The 20,276-nt window shown below is 35.8% G+C and overlaps 1 protein-coding gene across 1 annotated transcript in view; it reads left to right on the forward strand.

The window, feature by feature from the left end:
* Positions 1–18,238, forward strand: part of TES (testin LIM domain protein) — a 47,298-nt gene extending 29,060 nt beyond the window's left edge. The window contains 8 exon segments of the mRNA XM_030308274.2: positions 7,757–7,926; positions 7,929–8,008; positions 8,893–9,211; positions 9,214–9,227; positions 10,478–10,693; positions 11,110–11,233; positions 11,236–11,267; positions 16,953–18,238. Coding sequence (XP_030164134.1) covers positions 7,757–7,926; positions 7,929–8,008; positions 8,893–9,211; positions 9,214–9,227; positions 10,478–10,693; positions 11,110–11,233; positions 11,236–11,267; positions 16,953–17,141 — 1,144 coding nt within the window. The 3' untranslated portion in view covers positions 17,142–18,238.
* The last annotated feature ends 2,038 nt before the right edge of the window (positions 18,239–20,276 follow it).

Genomic DNA, 20,276 nt, shown 5'->3' on the forward strand with positions numbered 1-20,276 from the left:
ATCTCTCCGACTTCCTCTTCTGCTCCCAGCCAGAGAAAACTTATGTTTTTTAAGGGCTCATGTGATGAGATTTGGCACACCTAGATAATTTCTCTTTGCCATACCATAGTAACATAATCATGAGATTAACACCAGAGAATGCAGGTCATAGGGGCTGTCTTAAACTTCTGCTTATCATAGCACTTTACATACTTGGTTGTTACTAATCTTCATACTATCCTTTGGGATAAGTGATAGTATTCCCATTTTATATATGAGAAATCAAACACTGAGGGAAGTTAAATGACTTACCAAAGGCAAGGCTTATAGGTGGCAGAGCTAGAATTTGGACTCAAAGCTTGCCAAAACCTTCCTCCTCAACCATCTCTCTAGACAGCAGAACAGAAACTAGAACCCATGTTTACACGCTCATGACCAGTGAACTTTGGACTGCACCAGGCTCTCTTTTCTATAGTGTGGTGCTTTTGTGACATATGTCTTTTTTGGACAATGATGCTTTATCTGTGAGCACTCTCTTTCTTCACTCCATCAATAATTATAAGACTAGGAGAAAATAAAAGGTTGAGGATGCCTGATACTTACCAAATAAGAGCTATACTATCTTCTGGACACACTGTCAAGGAAAAGTAATATTTAGAGCTAACAAATATTTATGAAATGTTAAGATGCAAACCCAAGATTTCAAGTTTATAATCAATTATTTCATATGAAAGTATAGTAATATTATTTGGAATAATAGATCATTTATTACGTAAGCAATAAAATTATTCTTTTGTCTTATCTTCCATAAATCCATCTAATAAAACAGTAGCATCTTAAAAGAAAAATGTTACTTGAATATAGCATACATCTGTTCAGAGAATTTCCGATTGGCTTAGGGCTGGCTGAAAACTAAAAATTCCACACCATAAATGGATTAATCCTTGTGTTGAATTCTGTAACAAGAGGCCCATGCTTAAGTCCATATAAGTATATCCCTCTTATAAACGGGCAGCTTCCAGCCCTTTTAAAATATGGTTTGTAGTAGTGCCATGACCATACCTTTAAATCACTGTGAGTGCTGGCAGCATGTCAGAGCACTCCAGTTGCTACTACTTGCCTTGTAAAAACAAAAAAATATATATATATTTTACAAATAGTGATACAAAAATAATTTCTCTTTGGGGTTGGGGATGGAGGATAGTTTCTTGACTGCTTTCAGCTTGAAACTGTAAATCTATGTATTTTTCTGAGGTAGTACCTTTGGTACAGTTTGGCATTCCCTCTCCTGGATTTAACTCAAGAAATCTGAAGTTGTAATGTAAAAATTTGAGTTTACAGTCCTGATTTGTCATTCATATTAACCTTTGCGTGTGTATGTGTTAACATGCTCAACTTTTTTTTTACAAAGAACTTTTTCATACAAATAATCCTCCTCCCCTTCTCACTCTCTCAGACTACATTTGCATCTTTTTAAAAAGTCATAAAAAAGATCATTTTAAATAAACTTAATTCTGAATTCGCCTCCCTTCTTTCTTCCCCCACATAACTTTTATTAACATCCTATGGATAATTTGGGGACAAGTGCTCTAGGACAGTTTAGAAGATTTAGAGATTTGGCAACTGTGCTAAGTATGGTAACTGACTTACAACTGCCCCCAAAATTGCTATCAAATAAATGTAGTAAACAGGCTATCTGTCTGCATATATCATCAAAAATTACTGGTGGAGCATCTGAGGAAAGATACTAAACAAACCATACATGTTTGTACACACCCCAGCAACGTGAGTACTGTGCTCACCCATGCCATTGTTGTCTTGTTATAAGTTGGCATAAAACCAGTTTTTTAAAGTTCTTCATTTTCTTAAGGATGGAATCTGCGTTATTTCAGGTTGAAATTATGTGATAAATATCCTACTCATTCTTATGCTTTTTCTTAGATACCAAGAAAATCCCCCAATTCCTCAACAGAATTTTCCTCTCAATTAACTTACAGGCTGTCTTCCTAATGAGTTTAAAAGTTCTTAAAAGATATTTGTAAAAATAAAGTTTTCCAATTTAAATATGGGTGATTCAAATGTAAAACACTGTAGACTAAAAACCCCCAAAATTAATTATTAAAAAAATTTTTTAACTAGTAAATAGCATAGATTTAAGTATTAAATAGCATACGTTTCTGTAATGGATAGTTCCTGGCACCTGGCCCAGATTTTATAGGTTTCTTTCTTGAATTGTGGTTTGTGGCTATCCCTTTTTGTTGTAAAAATGGAGCTCCAGGGTAAGGGGTCTGGAAGGGTTGTGGTCACTCCAGCTGTTGTCATGATGACAACTCTAACTGAAAAACCATCCCACCCCTGCTGAGTCACATTCCTGCCAAGTGCTCTTTACCACAGACCACCATGTTGCGGCAAGGATGCAGATGGGGTTTATAATGTATTTGTGATTTTAAAAGCTATCATGAATCAATCAGGTTTTCCCCACTTTGAAAGCTGAAAACTTCTTTTTCCTGCTGCTATTGGTATATTGCTTTAACCGATTTTACTTGCTTAATAAGGTATGTTGGGTTGGTGAGGGGTGGATGGGGAAAATATATGTATTCTCAGAATGTAAATCTCCCAAAAATAGCTGATATAAGTAATAAGAAAAAGTATAGAGATGGCTTTTATATCATTGGTTAATATACCTTTTTATGTATAACATTTTCATAGTAAATATAATTTATTTACTCATGTTACAGTTTGTCATAGCTTGTGAATTGAAAACCAGAAGGCTTTTTTTTTCAGGTGCTTTTTTGTCTTTCAAATTCTAAAATCTAGTTCCCCTTATTTTCTGGTGTACATGTTGTTCTGGAATAGAACTGGATAATAAACATTTCCAGAGGAAATCCATACCTTTCATCACATATCCTTGTAACATGATTACTTCCTCCTATAGTCAGTCACTTTACTAATTATTAGGATGCATGCTATAGTTCACAGCCATATAAGGATCTATTTATCTATATTAGGAACTAAATTCCCACCCTGCCATTTTCCCCTCAGTAAAGTATGATTTTAAACTTGATCCAAAAGTAATGTGATGGTTTTATAAATAATTATATCATTTTTGTTAACTGATGAACAAGAATGAAGAACATACTGTAATAGAACAATATACTCCTTTCCACTGGGTGGGAGTATGAGATAACCAGATATAAGAGTCTTTTATAGCTGAACTAGAATCTGCAGACTCTTCAGATGCTTACCAAATAAAGATTTCTGACCAATTTGTGCACAAGGAAATTAGTTTGCCCCCCTAGCCTTCATATCTCTGACTCTGTCCCTCTCTGTCTCAATCTCTTTCTGGGACTGCACATGTCAGATCTGATATTTTTGGTTTGGACACCTCACCTTAAGAAAACAGGACACAAAAATCTGTAATTATTTAATAATTTGTTATCTAGTAAAGAGATCAATCTAATAAATATTTAGTTGTTTTTCCTAGTTTTTTTGGTGTAGAGAAATCCAGTTTTATTTATTTTAAATCCAGAATGCTTCTTAAACTCTTACTGATGTTAATACATTTGTATGACCAATCATTGCATCTGTGATTAACAACAGTTTAACTTTTCCTTTCTGATGAATCCTTATAACTTCTATTTCTTTGATTTTTCTTACTTCTCTGATTAGTACCCACAGGACTATGTGAATGAAGTGATGGCAAGGTTGCTTCCTTGCTTCACATCCTAAAATGAATGCACTAATGATGTGTGCTGAGTTTGAGCTTTTTTCCAGAAACCCTTTCTAAAATCCTGTCTAGTTTCCTTCTATAGCTAAAATGAATAAACAAAATATAATCAGAAGGGATGTTGAAATGTATTGAATGTTTTTTTTTCCTGCATCTTACAAGAAGCAAACATTTGCTTTATTAGTTTCTGCTATTATCTTTATTTTCCTTCCATGTACTTCAGGCTTATTTTTTCTAATTTTTTTTTAACTTCCTGAGTTAATTAATTTTATTCTCTCTTCTTTCTAACTTGAGCATGTTAGCTGTCCCTTTTCTCCTAAGCACCCCTTTAGTTGTGTTCTGCATTTCAAGAAGTAATAGTTTTGTTTCTCTTTTCTCAAAATGCTATTTCTTTTCATTTCTATTGTGATTGTTTCAATATTAAATTTTTTAGGAGTCTTTTAAAAGTATTTTCTTTTTTTTAAGTTTATTTATTTTGAGAGAGAGACAAAAAGAGAAAGAGAGAGAGAGATCAGGGGAGGGGCAGAGAGGGAGGGAGACAGAGAATCCCAAGCAGACCCCATGCTGTCAGCACAGAGCCTAATGTGGGGCTCAAACCCAAGAGCCGTAAGATCGTGTCCTGAGCTGAAGTCGGATGCTTACCTGAGCCACCCAGGCACCCCAAAATTACTTTCTAGTTACTTTTTTGCTGTTGATGTCTAGCATAATTATATTCTGTTCAGATAATGTGGTTGATGGTGATTCCTTGGGCATTTATTTTTTTTATTTTTTCATTTTTTAAATGTGTATTTATTTTTGAGAGAGAAACAGAGCGTGAGTGGGGGAGGGGCAGAGAGAGAGGGAGACGCAGAATCCGAAGCAGGCTTCAGGCTCTGAGCTGTCAGCACAGAGTCTGATATGGGGCTTGAACTCATCAACCATGACATCATGACCTGAGCTGAGGTCAGAAACTCAACTGACTGAGCCACGCAGGCGCCCCCTCCTGGGCATTTGAGACTTTGTCTATGGCACAGTATGTGTTCAGTTTTCTGAAGTGTTTCAAATGTTCCCCAAAAGAATGTGTTCCCCAGTCACTGGATAAGATATTTTTTATGTGTCTGCTTGATCAGGCTTATTGTGTTACTCAAATCTTTATTTCTAATTTTTTAACATTACTATAATAAGTTTGTCTATTTCTTAAAGTTTTGGTGTCTTGCTTATATAATTAGAATTTAGGTTATTAGACTATATTAATTTTAGAATCGTTACATCATAGAGGTGATTTTAAACTTCTGTCACTATGTAGTCACACTCTTTACTACAGATTAAATGAAAGCATTAAAGTCCAAAGTGCATGATTTTAATACAGATGCCTAACTTACTTTTTGTTGGTATTTGCCTGATGTATCTTTTTACGTCTTTACACTTTCATCCTTTCTGTGTCCTTAAATTTTAAGTGTTTCTTCCGAGTTGTCTATAGTTTGATTTTGTTGTATTATCCAGACTGAAATCCTTTGTCTTTTAACTGGAGAATTGAGTCTGTTTATTGTGACTTTTGGTATATTTGGATTATATCAACCATCTTAATTTGTGCTTTCTAAATGTCCTAATGTCCTAAGTTTCTTTTTTCCTCCTCTCTTACTGCCTTCTGTTTAATTAATTGAGTTTTATATTGTCATTCCATTTTCTCTATATGTTTGAAATTATATGTAGTAACAACATCTAATGTTAATCTACATCTTCAATATCTTCCTGAACAATGTAAGAATATTCGAATGGCTTTTAAAACTCTCACCTCCTCCCTCTGATTTATATATTCTTTTTGCCCTATATTTACTTCCAGCTCAGGTTTTTAACACCACAAAATCTCTCTACTTCACTGTTTTCCTCTGTCACCTTCTCCAGGTTCTGCTTCTTTGCCAGACTCCTTCCTTCCTCCAGTCCTCTACCTTTTCCCTCTCTTCTTGCCCAGGAGATGAAAGTGATCTATTCAACTTATATGCAAATGGGTCATACCCTGATTCCCAAATTTATATTTTCTACCAGGCTACAGTTTTTAACACTAGATTTCTATATCCTACAATCTACTTGATACCTTTATACTGTTTCATAGGCATTTCAAACTTTTCAGTAGTTGAATTTTGGAGGACTTTCATCAATCTTCCCCTAATACCTAAGATCTATTCTTCTTTTACATTTATTGTCTTAATAAGTTACATTTCTTCTACCAGCTTACTCATCTTGGAAACCTGGGTTCATTTTTTGACAGACTGGGCCTTCCCTTTACCATCACTACATCCAAATGAACCACAAAGTTTAGTCAGTTTTACATTCAAGGAGATCTTAAATCTGTTACTTTTTTTTTTTAATCTGCACTGTTAAATACTCTAGTCCAAGCTATAACACATCTTATGTAGACTACAACAATAACCATCCAAGATGTAAATTCCACTTGTGAAGTAGTCCCTGTTACTTAGAACCATGCCATTGCAAACCGGATGCACCACTGACATGTTAATTGGTCTCCCTACTTCCAATTATGCCTACCCCTAACCCATTTTCCATACTATAAGTATTACAGATCTAATTGTGTTATCCATTACCTAAAAGCCTTCAGTGCCTCCTGCTTATTCTTAGAGTGAAAGCCAAATTCTTTAATGTATCCTACAAGTCCCTGCATGATCTCATGCCTGCCTACCTCTCCAACCTTGTCACTCCCCATTTATTTACCTCACTGCAATCATACCAGCTCTCTCAGACCATGGGACCTAAGGGCACAAGCTCTTTCCTAATTCAGGACCACCACAAATACTCTTTCTACTCAATATTTGGAGGCTTTTTCTTCTTCTTTCTTTACCCCATCTCAATACACACACACACACACCACACAACACACACACACACACACACAAACATATTTCATGCTGTTTTATACATCCTTCAGACCTCAACCTAAATATATTACTTTCTTATGGAATTGTTTTTATGGAGTCCTTTTCTCACCAGTTCCAAGTCAAAATTATACCCTCTCAAAGTGCCTTGTACTTTTCTTTCCTATCACAAATGCAGTAATAGGGCATATCAATAAAGTACATTGTTTAGCACATGGACACTCATATATGTTGCATTAAGAATGATTACCTGCTAGACCAGATTGGGGAAGGGGAGCGGTGTCTTTCATTTAGTGGTATCTTTCATTTCATTTCTTGAAAAGTCCAGAGACTTTCATTTATCTTTTTTTTTATACATAAGAAAGCACATAGTAAGTGGTCACTGAGTGTTTGAAGAAGTAAAAGAAAGGAAAGGAAAGAAAGAGAAAGGAAAAAGGAAACAGGAAATGAAAAAGGAGAGGAAAGGAAATAGAAAGGGGACAGGAAAGGAATGAGGAAAGCTAAAGCTAAATCTAGGATAATAGTCCTTAATCAGAGAAGTTATATCAGCCTCCCTCTCATTAAAAAAAAACAAAAAAACAAAAACTTGGGTAATGACTATGAAATAAATGTTACCATGCATAAAATATGAAACCTCTTTCTATGATAGTGTTTTGGTGATTTTATTTACTTATCTATTTAAGAAAATGAGGAATGTTCAGACATGCCCCCTTGAGCATACACTTAATCAAAACCTAACTTTTTAAGGTTTTATAAAGTGAAGGTACCATTTTTATGTTTCCTTGCTTAATTTATGGATAGGTACTTAGAATCCCCACCCAGTGGCTTGCCTTTCTGTACCATTATATGGAATGCATATAAAAGTATTTATAGGGGCGCCTGGGTGGCGCAGTCGGTTAAGCGTCTGACTTCAGCCAGGTCACGATCTCGCGGTCCCGTGAGTTCGAGCCCCGCATCAGGCTCTGGGCTGATGGCTCAGAGCCTGGAGCCTGTTTCCGATTCTGTGTCTCCCTCTCTCTCTGCCCCTCCCCCGTTCATGCTCGGTCTCTCTCTGTCCCCCAAAAATAATAAACGTTGAAAAAAATTAAAAAAAAAAGTATTTTATAAACTATAAATATTTGAGTATATTACTTATTGATTAGGTATATTAGTTATTGCTTACTTATCTCCAAACTTATAGAAAAATATGTCGTAACTGCAAGTGTGGCCAAGAAGAGCATGACGTCCTCTTGAGCAATGAAGAGGATCGAAAAGTGGGAAAACTTTTTGAAGACACCAAATATACCACCCTGATTGCCAAGCTAAAAACAGATGGAATTCCCATGTATCAACGCAATGTTATGATACTGACCATCCAGTTGCTGCCAAGAAGAACGTCTCGATCAATACAGTTACCTACGAGTGGGCTCCTCCTGTCCAGAATCAGGCATTGGTAATAATAAGGGGAAGGGCCATCTCTTGTTAAAGTTCTGAGGCTACTTATTTAGGGCAGTCCTTTAGTGAGCTAATCAACCCCAAGTCCATTATTTTTCTGGGGTTCTTGTTACTTTGACTTCCAACTGCTATTGGTTTTTTTAAAACTAAGATTAGATACTTCATAGAATTTCTTGACTACTTAGATATGTTATCTTTTTGAGCGAATGGTCTGACATTCTTAATAATTAGATGACAACAGATGTTTTGGTATAAATCTAGTAACTTCTAGCTTACTCTTGAGAAGATTTCTCTTAAGATAGCAAAGATAGGTAAAGAATAGAATTTTTCTGTCATTTTTTTTTTAGAATGAAACAATGTTAAACAGTATATTTTACTATGTAAGGCCAAAAAAGGGCAATTTTGTGTCAAACTCCCTTTACTGTTAATAACAACTAAATATGACATTTGGAAGTCTTTTAAGAAGATTAGTTAAAATCATTCAAGTGAACCTTGTGATAATATTTTTTATAATGGTGAAAACACTTGATCTATACAGGCCATTCTAAACATCTAAACGTGCCTTCTAAAAATTGATGTTCTCTTGCAAATATACATTTGCATATTTAGCTCAAGTAGACATTAGTAAGCAAAATCTTTTATAAGCTGAAAAAAAGCTTTCATATCATGGAGAAAAATGTGTTTATTTTTACTGAACTAAATCTATTTGCTGTACCTTTTTTGAATGTGTTTTCATCTCAACATATTTATATTACGAAGACTGTTACAAATGGATAAAACACTTTTCTTTCTTAAATAACTCGCTTCTGATGGTATTATAAAATATTGCTTGTCTAATGGCCAGACCATCTCCCAGTTAACACTGGTCTCATTGTGGCTCAGGCCAGGCAATACATGCAGATGCTGCCGAAGGAGAAGCAGCCCGTGGCAGGCTCAGAGGGGGCACAGTACCGAAAGAAGCAGCTGGCAAAGCAGCTCCCTGCACACGATCAAGACCCTTCAAAGTGCCATGAGTTGTCTCCCAAAGAGGTGAAGGAGATGGAGCAGTTTGTGAAGAAATATAAGAGTGAGGCTCTGGGAGTAGGAGATGTCAAACTTCCCCGTGAGATGGACACGCAAGGCCCCAACAGAATGCTTCTCCCTGGAGGGGACAGAAGCACCACCGCAGCAGTGGGGGCCATGGAGGGCAAATCGGCCGAACACAAAGAACTCAGTATGTAAGTAGAGAGGTCACACCATTGGCTCATTGGTGTATTTACTGGTTATTTCCCTTCTTTGAACATTTTTTTGAGGAGCCATTCCTCTGTTTTCCAAAAGGGTAGGTGAAGGAAATAAATTAAATTCAGTTTAGGTTTATTTTAGCAAATCATCATGTTGGAAACCTCTGTCTAAAGCGAGGTTTTCTGATTATCTGTTGCCAAGGAATAATTGGGAGTTGTATGTGTACATGGTAGTTAGCATTGGTGTCATGCTGGAATATGACATACTAATATAGATCTATTTCTAAACATAATCTTGGTGTTATTGTTTATCTCTTCCCACAAACAAGAATGATATATGCTTTGGTTAACTCAGTTTTGTTTTGTGAGAACATGCCTAAATTCAAATTTAAATTTGTGTGAGTATACAGTTGACCCTGAAAAATGGGTTTGAAACTGTGCATGTCCACTTATCACAGATTTTTTAATTAATACAATATAGTACTATACAATGTATTTTCTCTTCCATAGGATTTTCTTCATAATTTCTTTTTCTAGTTTAGTTTATTGTAACAATACATTACATAATACATATAACATACAAAATATGTGTTATGGACCATTTATGTTATTGGTAAGGCTTCCAGTCAACAGTAGACTATTAGTAGTTAAGTTTTGAGGAAGTCAAAATTTATATGTGGAAAAGAAAGTTATTCATGGATTTTTTACTGCATTGGGGAGTCAGCACCCCTAACCCCTGTGTTGTCCAAGGGTCAACTATATAGTCAATCATATTTTTAAAAAATCTCTTAGAGAAATTGAAGTCTTTTTTTTATGCCTTGAAAGTAGAAGAGAATTATGATACAGATGAACAAAGAGTAAGAGCCAAACTTCCTGTAATATATTTCCCATTAGATCCAACCAATAAGGCTTAGCAAGAAAGGTAATAATAAGCTCTAAGGTAATCATTTTGAGAGAACCCCTTAAAAATTGTGGTGAAAATTACTGTTAGCCCTTTTCTGTAAGTGACTTTAATTAAGGAAACAGTGCTCTGTTACCAGCAGGGCACAAAAATTAGGTTGAAGAGACTGGAGGAAGCCAAGGGAGCCACTTCTGGAAGTAAGAACACCTGGTTGTCTCCATGGACAAATTACTAATGTTAGTAGAAATCATCTCTTGTAAATTTTTTCTCCGAATTCCTGGTAAACTGATGATGAGAAATGCCCAGGTTACGATGACCAGATTGTTTTGGATGACTTCCCTTTCAGTCCTGCTACTGCTGCAAACTGAGTATGAAGGAGGGTGACCCAGCCATCTACGCTGAAAGAGCCGGCTATGATAAACTGTGGCACCCGGCTTGTTTCGTCTGCAGTGCCTGCCAGGAACTCCTGGTCGACATGATTTATTTCTGGAAGAATGGGAAGCTATACTGTGGCAGACATTACTGTGACAGTGAGAAACCACGATGTGCTGGCTGTGATGAGGTATGTTCTCTGCGGCCACCGCAGGCAGGCTACTTCTCGTACCTCCATAGAGTCCCCTTACCATCTAACAAGGCCATCCTTAGCAGAAAGGTGACATGAAATTAACCAAGCATCAGTTGCTTATTTACATGCAGAGGAGATGAGTGGAAAAGAAAATCTTTTAACTTCAGTCATTCTGAGTGACCGTGTTAATTGTGTTGACTAATGAAAGACCGTCTAGAAACAAAAAAGATTGATTTGCGCTAAACTAAATAATAAGCCGAGTGTAAGCTTTAGGTTATTTTAGACTTTGGGCCAGGAAAGTAGGTTGATATTATCTGTGGATCTAAAACCTTTATTGATCTAAAGAACCTGGCGTTGTCGTTTGTACCAAAAAGGAAAATACATGATTCATCTTATTTTTGCCCTCTTTTCAGTTAATATTCAGCAATGAGTACACCCAGGCAGAAAACCAAAATTGGCATTTGAAACACTTCTGCTGCTTTGACTGTGACAACATCCTAGCTGGGGAAATATACGTGATGGTCAATGACAAGCCCGTGGTAAGCCCTGCTATGTGAAGAATCATGCTGTGGTAAGGAGCATTCTAGGCATATGGTCGCCTTGACCTGCTTTAGGACTTTACATTATGCTTTTATTGACCCTCTCACAAATGAGAAACAGACGGTAATACCCTTAAATAGAAACATGTAATCCCTACCACAGGGTGTTAAATTTCAGGTAATTCAAAAACAATACATACATTCACTGTGAGCTACCTCAAGATTTCTATCTGTACAGTATATTCTGTAGATTATAAGCACTACTTAGTAATCAAATCCCCACTAAAAAATAGTCTTTAATGGGAATGAGATTGATTGATTCTCATCATATAGATCAGAGTCATTTACATTAATATTTTTAGGGCTGTTCATATTTCCTTAGCTGTATTTGAGTGTTTATGATTTCTGTTCATGTTCCTAAAGCCCCCCACTAAGGCTTCATTTTTTATTTTTAACCTGGAGATTGGTACAATGCCTAGTTCTTAAAACCCTCATTGCGAATTGATTAGTCTAACAAAATTTGACCTGTGTGTTTAGATTTAGTTGCATCAGCCAAACATTCAAATATTAATGATAAATATACTTAAAATATAAATATATTTATAAAATATAATATAAAATACATAAAAAATAATATATATTTTTTCTTAGCTCTACCCTGCTTACACAGAGCTGCTATTGCATGATGGCCAAGAGATAAGTAATTTAGATAAAGAGTATATAAAGAAAATTGACCATATATGGTAAACCCTTTAATCCAGCAGTATTAAAATGATAGACATTTACTTCTTTATAAGCAGGAAAATATGTACTAGCTAAAGACTCCCATGAGCTATCAAGTAAAGCATAAAAGAATAGAATGAAATATTTATATCATTCCAGGAGTGTGATACTACGGAAAACAAAGTAACTAGTTTTGATGCCAGTGCCAAAATTTTCAACCTTTATACATTCCCGAGTATAGTCCATCATTTTCTGTCAATTCTGCCTTATCAGTAAATCTCAGATCCTCACAGTTACAACTACTCAACATCAGACCTTTATTTTTTGTCATTTGGATTATTGTAGTGACCTCGAATTTGGTCTCCCCACTTCCATTCTTCACCTTGTGCAAAGCCACCTTCTGTTATGATGGAAGATAATCTTCTGAAATGCAAACGTATCATCAAGCCTTTTCTTAACAGATCTAGCCCTTTCTTGCCTGCCCAGCCTCTTCTACTAGTTATCTAACACAAAGTTACTCATTTTCTAGTTTTATACACTGTTCTTGGTCTTCTATTCACACTAATTCCTTTGTCTGATCCACCCTCCTTCCTATTCCCTATTTTACCTGACATGCTTGTATATTCCCCAGAACTGATGTAGGCTTAACTTTTTTTAGAACACCTTTCTTGATTTTTTTGCCCCAAGCTCCACCCCTTTTCTCTGGCCACAATGCCTCTCTGTGTTCCCATGAGTCACATCTGTATGTAATTAATACCACCCATCTGTCTCCTCGCCTAGACTATAAGTAGCTGGTGGATAGAGCTTGCCTGTTTATTTCCATGTCCTTAATGTCTGCCCTTAGGAAATGTTTGAGTGACTGATTTGTGTTCTAATATTTCTCATTATCTTTGGGATCAACAGGGACCCTCATTGTACTTGGGGAAAAGATAATGAATCACCATGTGGCCTGGTACATAATTTAGCTAAAAACTGCTTCTCTGAATTTTGTTCCTACAGTTTCTCTAAAGGAAAAGAAAGGGTTACCATAATATGTATTTTATTGTAGGGGTGTGTGACCTTGGTCTCAAGGACTAGGATGCAGACCCCACGGGGCAGAAATTTTGTTTGCTTTGTTTTGTACTTCCAACACTAGAACAGCATAGTAGATACTCAATAATATTTACTGAATAAAGCTTAAATAGACGAAGCTGCTTATTTAACTGTTAGAAGTTGTCTTCATTATATTGTAACTAACAAATAGAGAGGAATAACCACAGATATTATTAAAAGAGAGAGAGTCTAAATTATTTAGCTTTACAGTATGGTGTGATTTCTTTAGAAAGTTTACTTTCTCAGTACGATGCACTGTTGCCCTTTGTCTAAAAGTAAAATGAACATTCTCTCCATTGCCTGAACAAGCCAGCACATGGCAAAAAGAGCTACCCATGCCACATACTAAATGGTGTAAAATTTTGAAGATTATCTAGTTCAGAAGCATCAGTCTGCTAAGATCTTTAATCTTCAAACAACAAATTATGTATAAACCTGAAGGCAAGAACTGAACTCAAACAGGGCATTTCTGAGATAAAAATTAACTTGGAAAGAGGGTAATGGAAATACACCTAGTTTGTCTCTGCATGGTCTCTGGAATTCTGGTCTCACATGGCCACCCCCTGACTTCACATCTCTGAGATCTCACAGGAACCTCCCGCCAGAGAGCTCATTAAACCAGTGTCATTAGCTTTTTCACATGTGTATAAATAAACTAAAAGAAGTAGGAGAAATTTAAGGATATAAGACTAATTGAATATCAGAGGTTTAAGAGCCCAGAAAATCAACTGCCAAGCAGAAGAAGTGAAAAACACATTATCCCCTGATTGTTTCCATAATCCCCCGACCCTCAATGAGGCCTAGGCAACTTTCAGATTTGTGAAAAATTAGAGCAGTAGACCTTAGCTGGACTAAATGTCAGACTTCGGACGAATGACAAATTATTAGCAAAAACTAAATATACGAAACCACTAATCCTAAATTCCTATACCATTCAGTGTGTTCATTAGTTCATTTTTTTTTAATCTAAACAATTCCGTCAATTTTACATATAATTGAATAGTAGTTATCTCTTTTTGAAAATCACAAATGAAAGGGGGCGCTGGGTGGCTCAGTTCAGCGTCCAACTCTTGGTTTCCAACTCTGGGTTCAGCGTCCAACTCTTGGTTTCAGCTCAGGTCTGATCTCACAGTTCATGGGATCGAGCCCCGCATCAAGTTCTGCTCTGATGATACTAAGCCTCTTGGGATTCTCTCTCTCCCTCTCTCTCTGTCCCTTACCGACTCACGCTCTCTCTCTCTCTCTTTCAAAATAAATAAATATTAAAAAGTTCTAAAATCAACATGAGTTTTAGGGGCGCCTGGGTGGCGCAGTCGGTTAAGCGTCCGACTTCAGCCAGGTCACGATCTCGCGGTCCGTGAGTTCGAGCCCGCGTCAGGCTCTGGGCGATGCTCAGAGCCTGGAGCCTGTTTCCGATTCTGTGTCTCCCTCTCTCTCTGCCCCTCCCCCGTTCATACTCTGTCTCTCTCTGTCCCAAAATAAATAAACGTTGAAAAAAAAAATTTTTTTAAATCAACATGAGTTTAAAAGATTATAAAAAGATCCACAAGTATTATTAGAGGAATGAAATAAAGGTATGTCTTGGTCTAAAAGCAAGGGATTAAAAAAAATTGAGTGTGACATGCTTCTGTTTTATACAAGCGTGTTTAAAATATTGAAAAATTAATATGAAACATAAAAACTACATAGAACTACATTCTAAATAGAAAGCTACAAGATAGGAATATTTGCAAAAGCAACTGCTTGCCTGGTACAGCTACAAATTAAGAGTGCATTTGTAATTAAAACACTCATTTTTGTTGTATTCAGGAAGAGTGTATTGACCATGGAGAGAGAATCTCTCCCTTGCTTCTCAGGAAACACTAGGTTGACATAACCTGTGAATTAAGCAGCTATAGTCTCTGTAATTAGAAGCCGTGTAGCTCTATAAAGTATGGAAAGTATATTGCATGTTCGAAGTGGATATTTGTAACAAGGTCTCACATCATACCCTAAACCAGTTTCCCTACTGAACAGTAGCCACATTTTAAGGTCTCCTAAGTAAGGAGGGTCAGGTTAAATGACCTACCTTCAGCTCTCAGTGATTCCTGACAGACATTAAGAAACCAAAGGTGTGGAAGATTAGACATTTTTATGTAATGCAGGACAATTCGTTCCTTTCTTCACTTGTTATAAAAATACTTAAAACAAAACCTTTAGATGGTCACATTCATTCAGAACATGCATAAACAAGAAGGCCTATGGTCTGTCTAGTGTTTTGGAGGTCTTAATAGGGTAGTTTTGTTTTCTCCTATAATACTGAGGGTTGTTCATGTATTTTCTTCATATACATGCTCAGCTAAAGGAGAAAATTATGTATGTGTCTGGGTGTGAATGTGCATGTATGCCATATATTTATTTGTACATAACATACACTGAATGGTACAAAGAATGTAAGTATTAATGTTTTACAATATTAGATTATACATAAATTATGACTTAGAACAGAAACCAGTTAACTACAAGTTATATTTTAGTGCAAACTAATTATTCTCAAACACTGTCAGTATTTTAATTGAGTCCCTTAATTACCTTGAACATGATTTTCATTTCATACTGTATAGAAATTAGTGTGTTAATAATCTCATGTGTCAGAGGTAAAGCTAGTAAAATTACTACTTCAAAGCTTTAAAGAGTGAGGGAAAAATCTTTTTTTAAGACTATTTTTTTAAAGCAGTTTTAGTTTTTAAAACATAAGTGAGAGGAAGATCCAGCAACTTCCTTTGTAACCCCTGTGCTCAAACATATATAACATCAGTCATTATCAACATCACTCACCTGAATGCTACATTTTTTACCAAGGATGAATCTACATTGACATATCATAATCACCCAAAGTCCGTAGTTTACCTCAGGGTTCATTCCTGGTGTTGTATATTCTGTGGGTTTGGACAAATGTGTAGAACAGGCGAATGACACACATCCATCATTATAATATCATCGAGAACGTTTTCACTGACCTAAAAGTCCTCTGTGTTCTACCTGTTCCTTTCTCCCACCTCCCTATCCCACCCCTGGCAACCACAATCTTCTTATTTTCTCCATAGTTTTGCCTTTGCCAAATGTCATAGAGGTGGAATCATACAGTATGTTGCTTTTTTAGATTGGCTTCTTTAACTCAGCAATATGCATTTAATCCTCCATGTTTTCATGGTTTGATACCTCATATCTTTTAGCACCGGTTAATAGTCCATTGTCGGGATGTACCACAGTGTATTTATCCCTTCACCTACCAAAAGAAATCTTGGTTGCTTCAAATTTTGGCAATTATGAACAAAGATCCTATAAACATCCATGTGCAGGTTTTTGTGGGTCTAAGTTTTCAACTCCTTTAGGTAAATACCAAGGAGCACAATTTTAGATTTTATGATAAAAGTAGGTTTAGTTTTCTAAGAAACTGTTAAACTATCTCCCAGAGTAGCTATACATTTCGCATCCCCACCAGTAATGAATAAGAGTTCCTGTTGTTCCACATCTTCACCAGCATTTGGTATTATAGGAAAAATCGTAAGACTTTTTTTTATAATTACTAAGATGCAGTCTAGTAGAATACGCTGAAAGGAAACTGCTTTGAAACTTGCCATCAAGACTTTCTGCTTCAAACATCATGGGATATCTTACAAGCATCAAATCACCTTTTGGCCTTCACCTGTTATTCCTCACAGTGCTCTACATTTAGACCCCAATTAAGTTGGCTAAAAAGGTTAACCAGAAGGTCACTCTCAGCTGTATATTCTTGAGGTGGCCATTCTCAGTTAAATTTACCATCTGAAAGAAATGTGTTGTTTGTTCCTACATGACAATGTTACCATCACAGTTTGATCTCTCATCCTCTTCTCTTATTTGTGTAATTGACTTAACAGGTTTGTCAAGGATGCCACAATGCCATTGATCCTGAAGTGCAGCGAGTGACCTATAACAACTTCAGCTGGCATGCGTCCACAGAGTGCTTTTTGTGTTCCTGCTGCAGCAAGTGTCTCATTGGGCAGAAGTTCATGCCAGTAGAAGGGATGGTTTTCTGTTCAGTGGAGTGTAAGAAGATGATGTCTTAAGAGGAAAGCACCAAGCAGTATTGAGCCATAGCTATCCTAAGTGGTCTGCATTTCTGCTGTAAAATGCAATTTGGAAAAAATAAATGGGAAAAAAAGGAACTGTAAAGGAAACGAGGAGATTTTGTTCAGTATCTTTCTTTGCTGTTTTTCCTTATCATATTTTTCATCTCAATTTTTAAACCTGCTTAAGCATTTGATTTTTAAAACAGTAAAGAACTGTTATCTTTGCTTAGCTTTCCATATGTAAAATCTTGGAGGTGGAAGCTTGAGATTTAATTAATCTTCATGTGCCTATCCCTCTTGTGCCAAACACAGTATATATGAACATTTAAAAATTAGTGTTGTTGAATGGAAAGATGCGCATTTTCTAGTTCTGTATTCTTTTCCCCCCTCCTGTGTAAAATGAAAGGAAATTAAACTTGCCCTAATGCCAAGGCTTTACATTTGTTGCCTTATCTTATTCACTGAACTTTGTAGTGATTCACAGTGAATTGTTTTGACAGAAAATAGAAATGCAGCATAGTATGGAGAGCTGTTATCATTTAATGCCTTTGCTATTTTCTAATTTAGGCAGAGGTGGTTTTATTGCATTTATTTTTCTTTTTATTTTTCTTTCTTTCTTTTCTTTTCTTTTTTTTTTTCTTCTTTTTTTACTTGCCCTACCTCTCAGCATTCTCTTTGTCAGCTGGTGACCTCTGTGGCCTTAAGCACATTATTGTCACATGTGACATCCACACATCTTCTATAGATGATTTTTGGCTTAGACATAAAAGCCAAGCCATTCATTTATATTATGTTTTCAATCCAAAGAACATGTATACTTTTTGTACCCAAAAAACTATAACTTGTACTGATTGCACTTGCCTACCATTGTTTGGATAGATTTTTTGCATGAACCCATTCTTTTCCAATGGATACTGTCCTACAACGCTACTAAGCCTGTTCAAGGATATGTATTGAATGTCTTCTTTGTATACTTCCATGCCTAGATATTTCTGTTTATTTTTCCCTATATACTTCCATACAAGGCTATGCAATATAAAAATGAAACTGAATGAATGATATGTATATTCAAAATAAAGTCATTTTCACTTCAACAATTGTACCTTTAGTCTTAATAGCCTTTCTGAGAGCAAAAAAAAAAAAAAAAAAAAAGGAAAATACTTTTGCAATTAAGCACTTGTCACAGCAGGGGGCGTTGTCTCCATGGATAAAACCTCATACAAAAATAAAGGCTGTTTCTGACAAGACAGAAACTAGGCTTTTCATGATGGAGAAGGGAAAGTTTTAAATAAATCAAGGCATTTAAGTTGGTTTTCAATTCATGCAAGAGTTTTCTGTTTCAGAAAAGGAAAGTCATTTTCACTGAAGTTTCACTGAAGTTAAGCTATCTTCTTTGAAGATGAATCCCATAAATATTAGTCTCATACTTGAATTGTTTTTTGGTTTTCTAACAATTCTTTATGGCAACCTAATGTGAAAAAGGAAGCAAGTGTGGAATAGTGGGGGATTAATTCTTTCTGGTATTAGTGGATCATGAGATTTTTTTTTTCCAGTCTAAAGTATTTCTGTCATAGTGGGAGTAGTGGTTTTCTCTGGCACATACTCAAAATAATTCGCTTTGGATTTTTTTTTTCCCATCTCATGATTGTCTGGCTGATGGCGCTTTTCTTAAATTCCATACCCCGTCCCACCACTCACACACTATCACTAACATACAGATATATACATTTATACATTATTCTGCACTATGCCTTCCCCAGTCATGAAAAAGTATCTTTTGGGGCTTGAACACATTTCACCTTATCTAAAGGAGTAATCTAATCCTACATACAATTTTAAATGGTTGTATCACAAATGTCCATCATTGTCTATAAATATCACTTTATGCTTGCTCTTTTTACCTTTATCTCAAATGAAAAAATTACATTTTCCATACCATTTTTTTGTCACAAAGTTGAATAAGTTACTTTCCCAGGCATGGCTATATGGGAATAAATTGAAGCAACTCCCCTGCATATTAACATGGCTACACTTTACATGTCTGCCCATAGCCTAAAAGAAATTTCCATACAAGAAATTTGACCAAATCCATCATTCACTAATCATGTATGGTTAGTGCATGTATATTAGGCATTACCTAAAAGAATAAACTATTTTACCTGAGAAATACAGAGCCACTGGTTTTTACTCTTTACCCTGACTTAATTTTTAGTTTGGTCTTGTAATACAAGAGAATGAACTATAGTGAAATGTAATACAAGAGAATGAGTGCCATTTTTAATTGTTAATCAGTTTTGGTTTTGCTTTTTTTTTTTTTTTTTTTTTGGAAAAACAAAGTCTCTTCAATATTTTGTGGTATAAACACTTAACAAAAGACTAAGATTGTTACTAGATTTTCTAAGATTTATTTTTCTTCTAGTATTTTCTTTAGCATTTAAAGTGAGATCCCTCCCTCACCACCATCATTTTATATTTTGCATTTTCTTCAATTCTAAACAATGGTTTACTTGGTATAGGGACCAAAGTTAAATCCTCCCCTTGCAATAGAAAAAAGATAGGGAAGTAATAAATGTTTTTATCTGGATCCCTGCGTTGTTTTTCTTAAAAAGTAGACATTGAAGAATAAGCTTTGGATCTACTAATTTCTCATGGGTCAATAAATGGAAATCTTTATCATCCAAATTCCATTTAAGTTCTAATAGAGATCTATCTTATCATTTTGTACTCAGTATAGCAGGCATTTAACAACTATGTCTACACAGCAGCAGACAGACACTCACCCTGGAAGGACTAGACTAGGAAAGAGAAGGCACCAGAATATGAACCATGATGAAGGCACCACAGAGAGTAAGAGAAATGTTTTTTTCCCATCTGCTGAAGCCACCATCTTGGATATTAAAAGGTAAAATGGTGACTTCTGATTCTCTTATTCCCTACTCAGCAGTGAGTACTTGAGAACAGAAGAGTTTCCTGACCCAGGAAGTTCAGAAGATTATGATACATCAGTTGCTGAAGAAAACTGAGGCAATACATTTATCATCCTTATTGGAAGAATATGACTCTTTAGAATGATTAATCATGAACTCATTCACAGAATCTGCACATATCCTGTTCATCTCTAAGCAGAAATGT

The sequence above is a fragment of the Lynx canadensis genome, chromosome A2 (assembly GCF_007474595.2).
Source record: "Lynx canadensis isolate LIC74 chromosome A2, mLynCan4.pri.v2, whole genome shotgun sequence".
Taxonomy (NCBI): Eukaryota; Metazoa; Chordata; class Mammalia; order Carnivora; family Felidae; genus Lynx; species Lynx canadensis.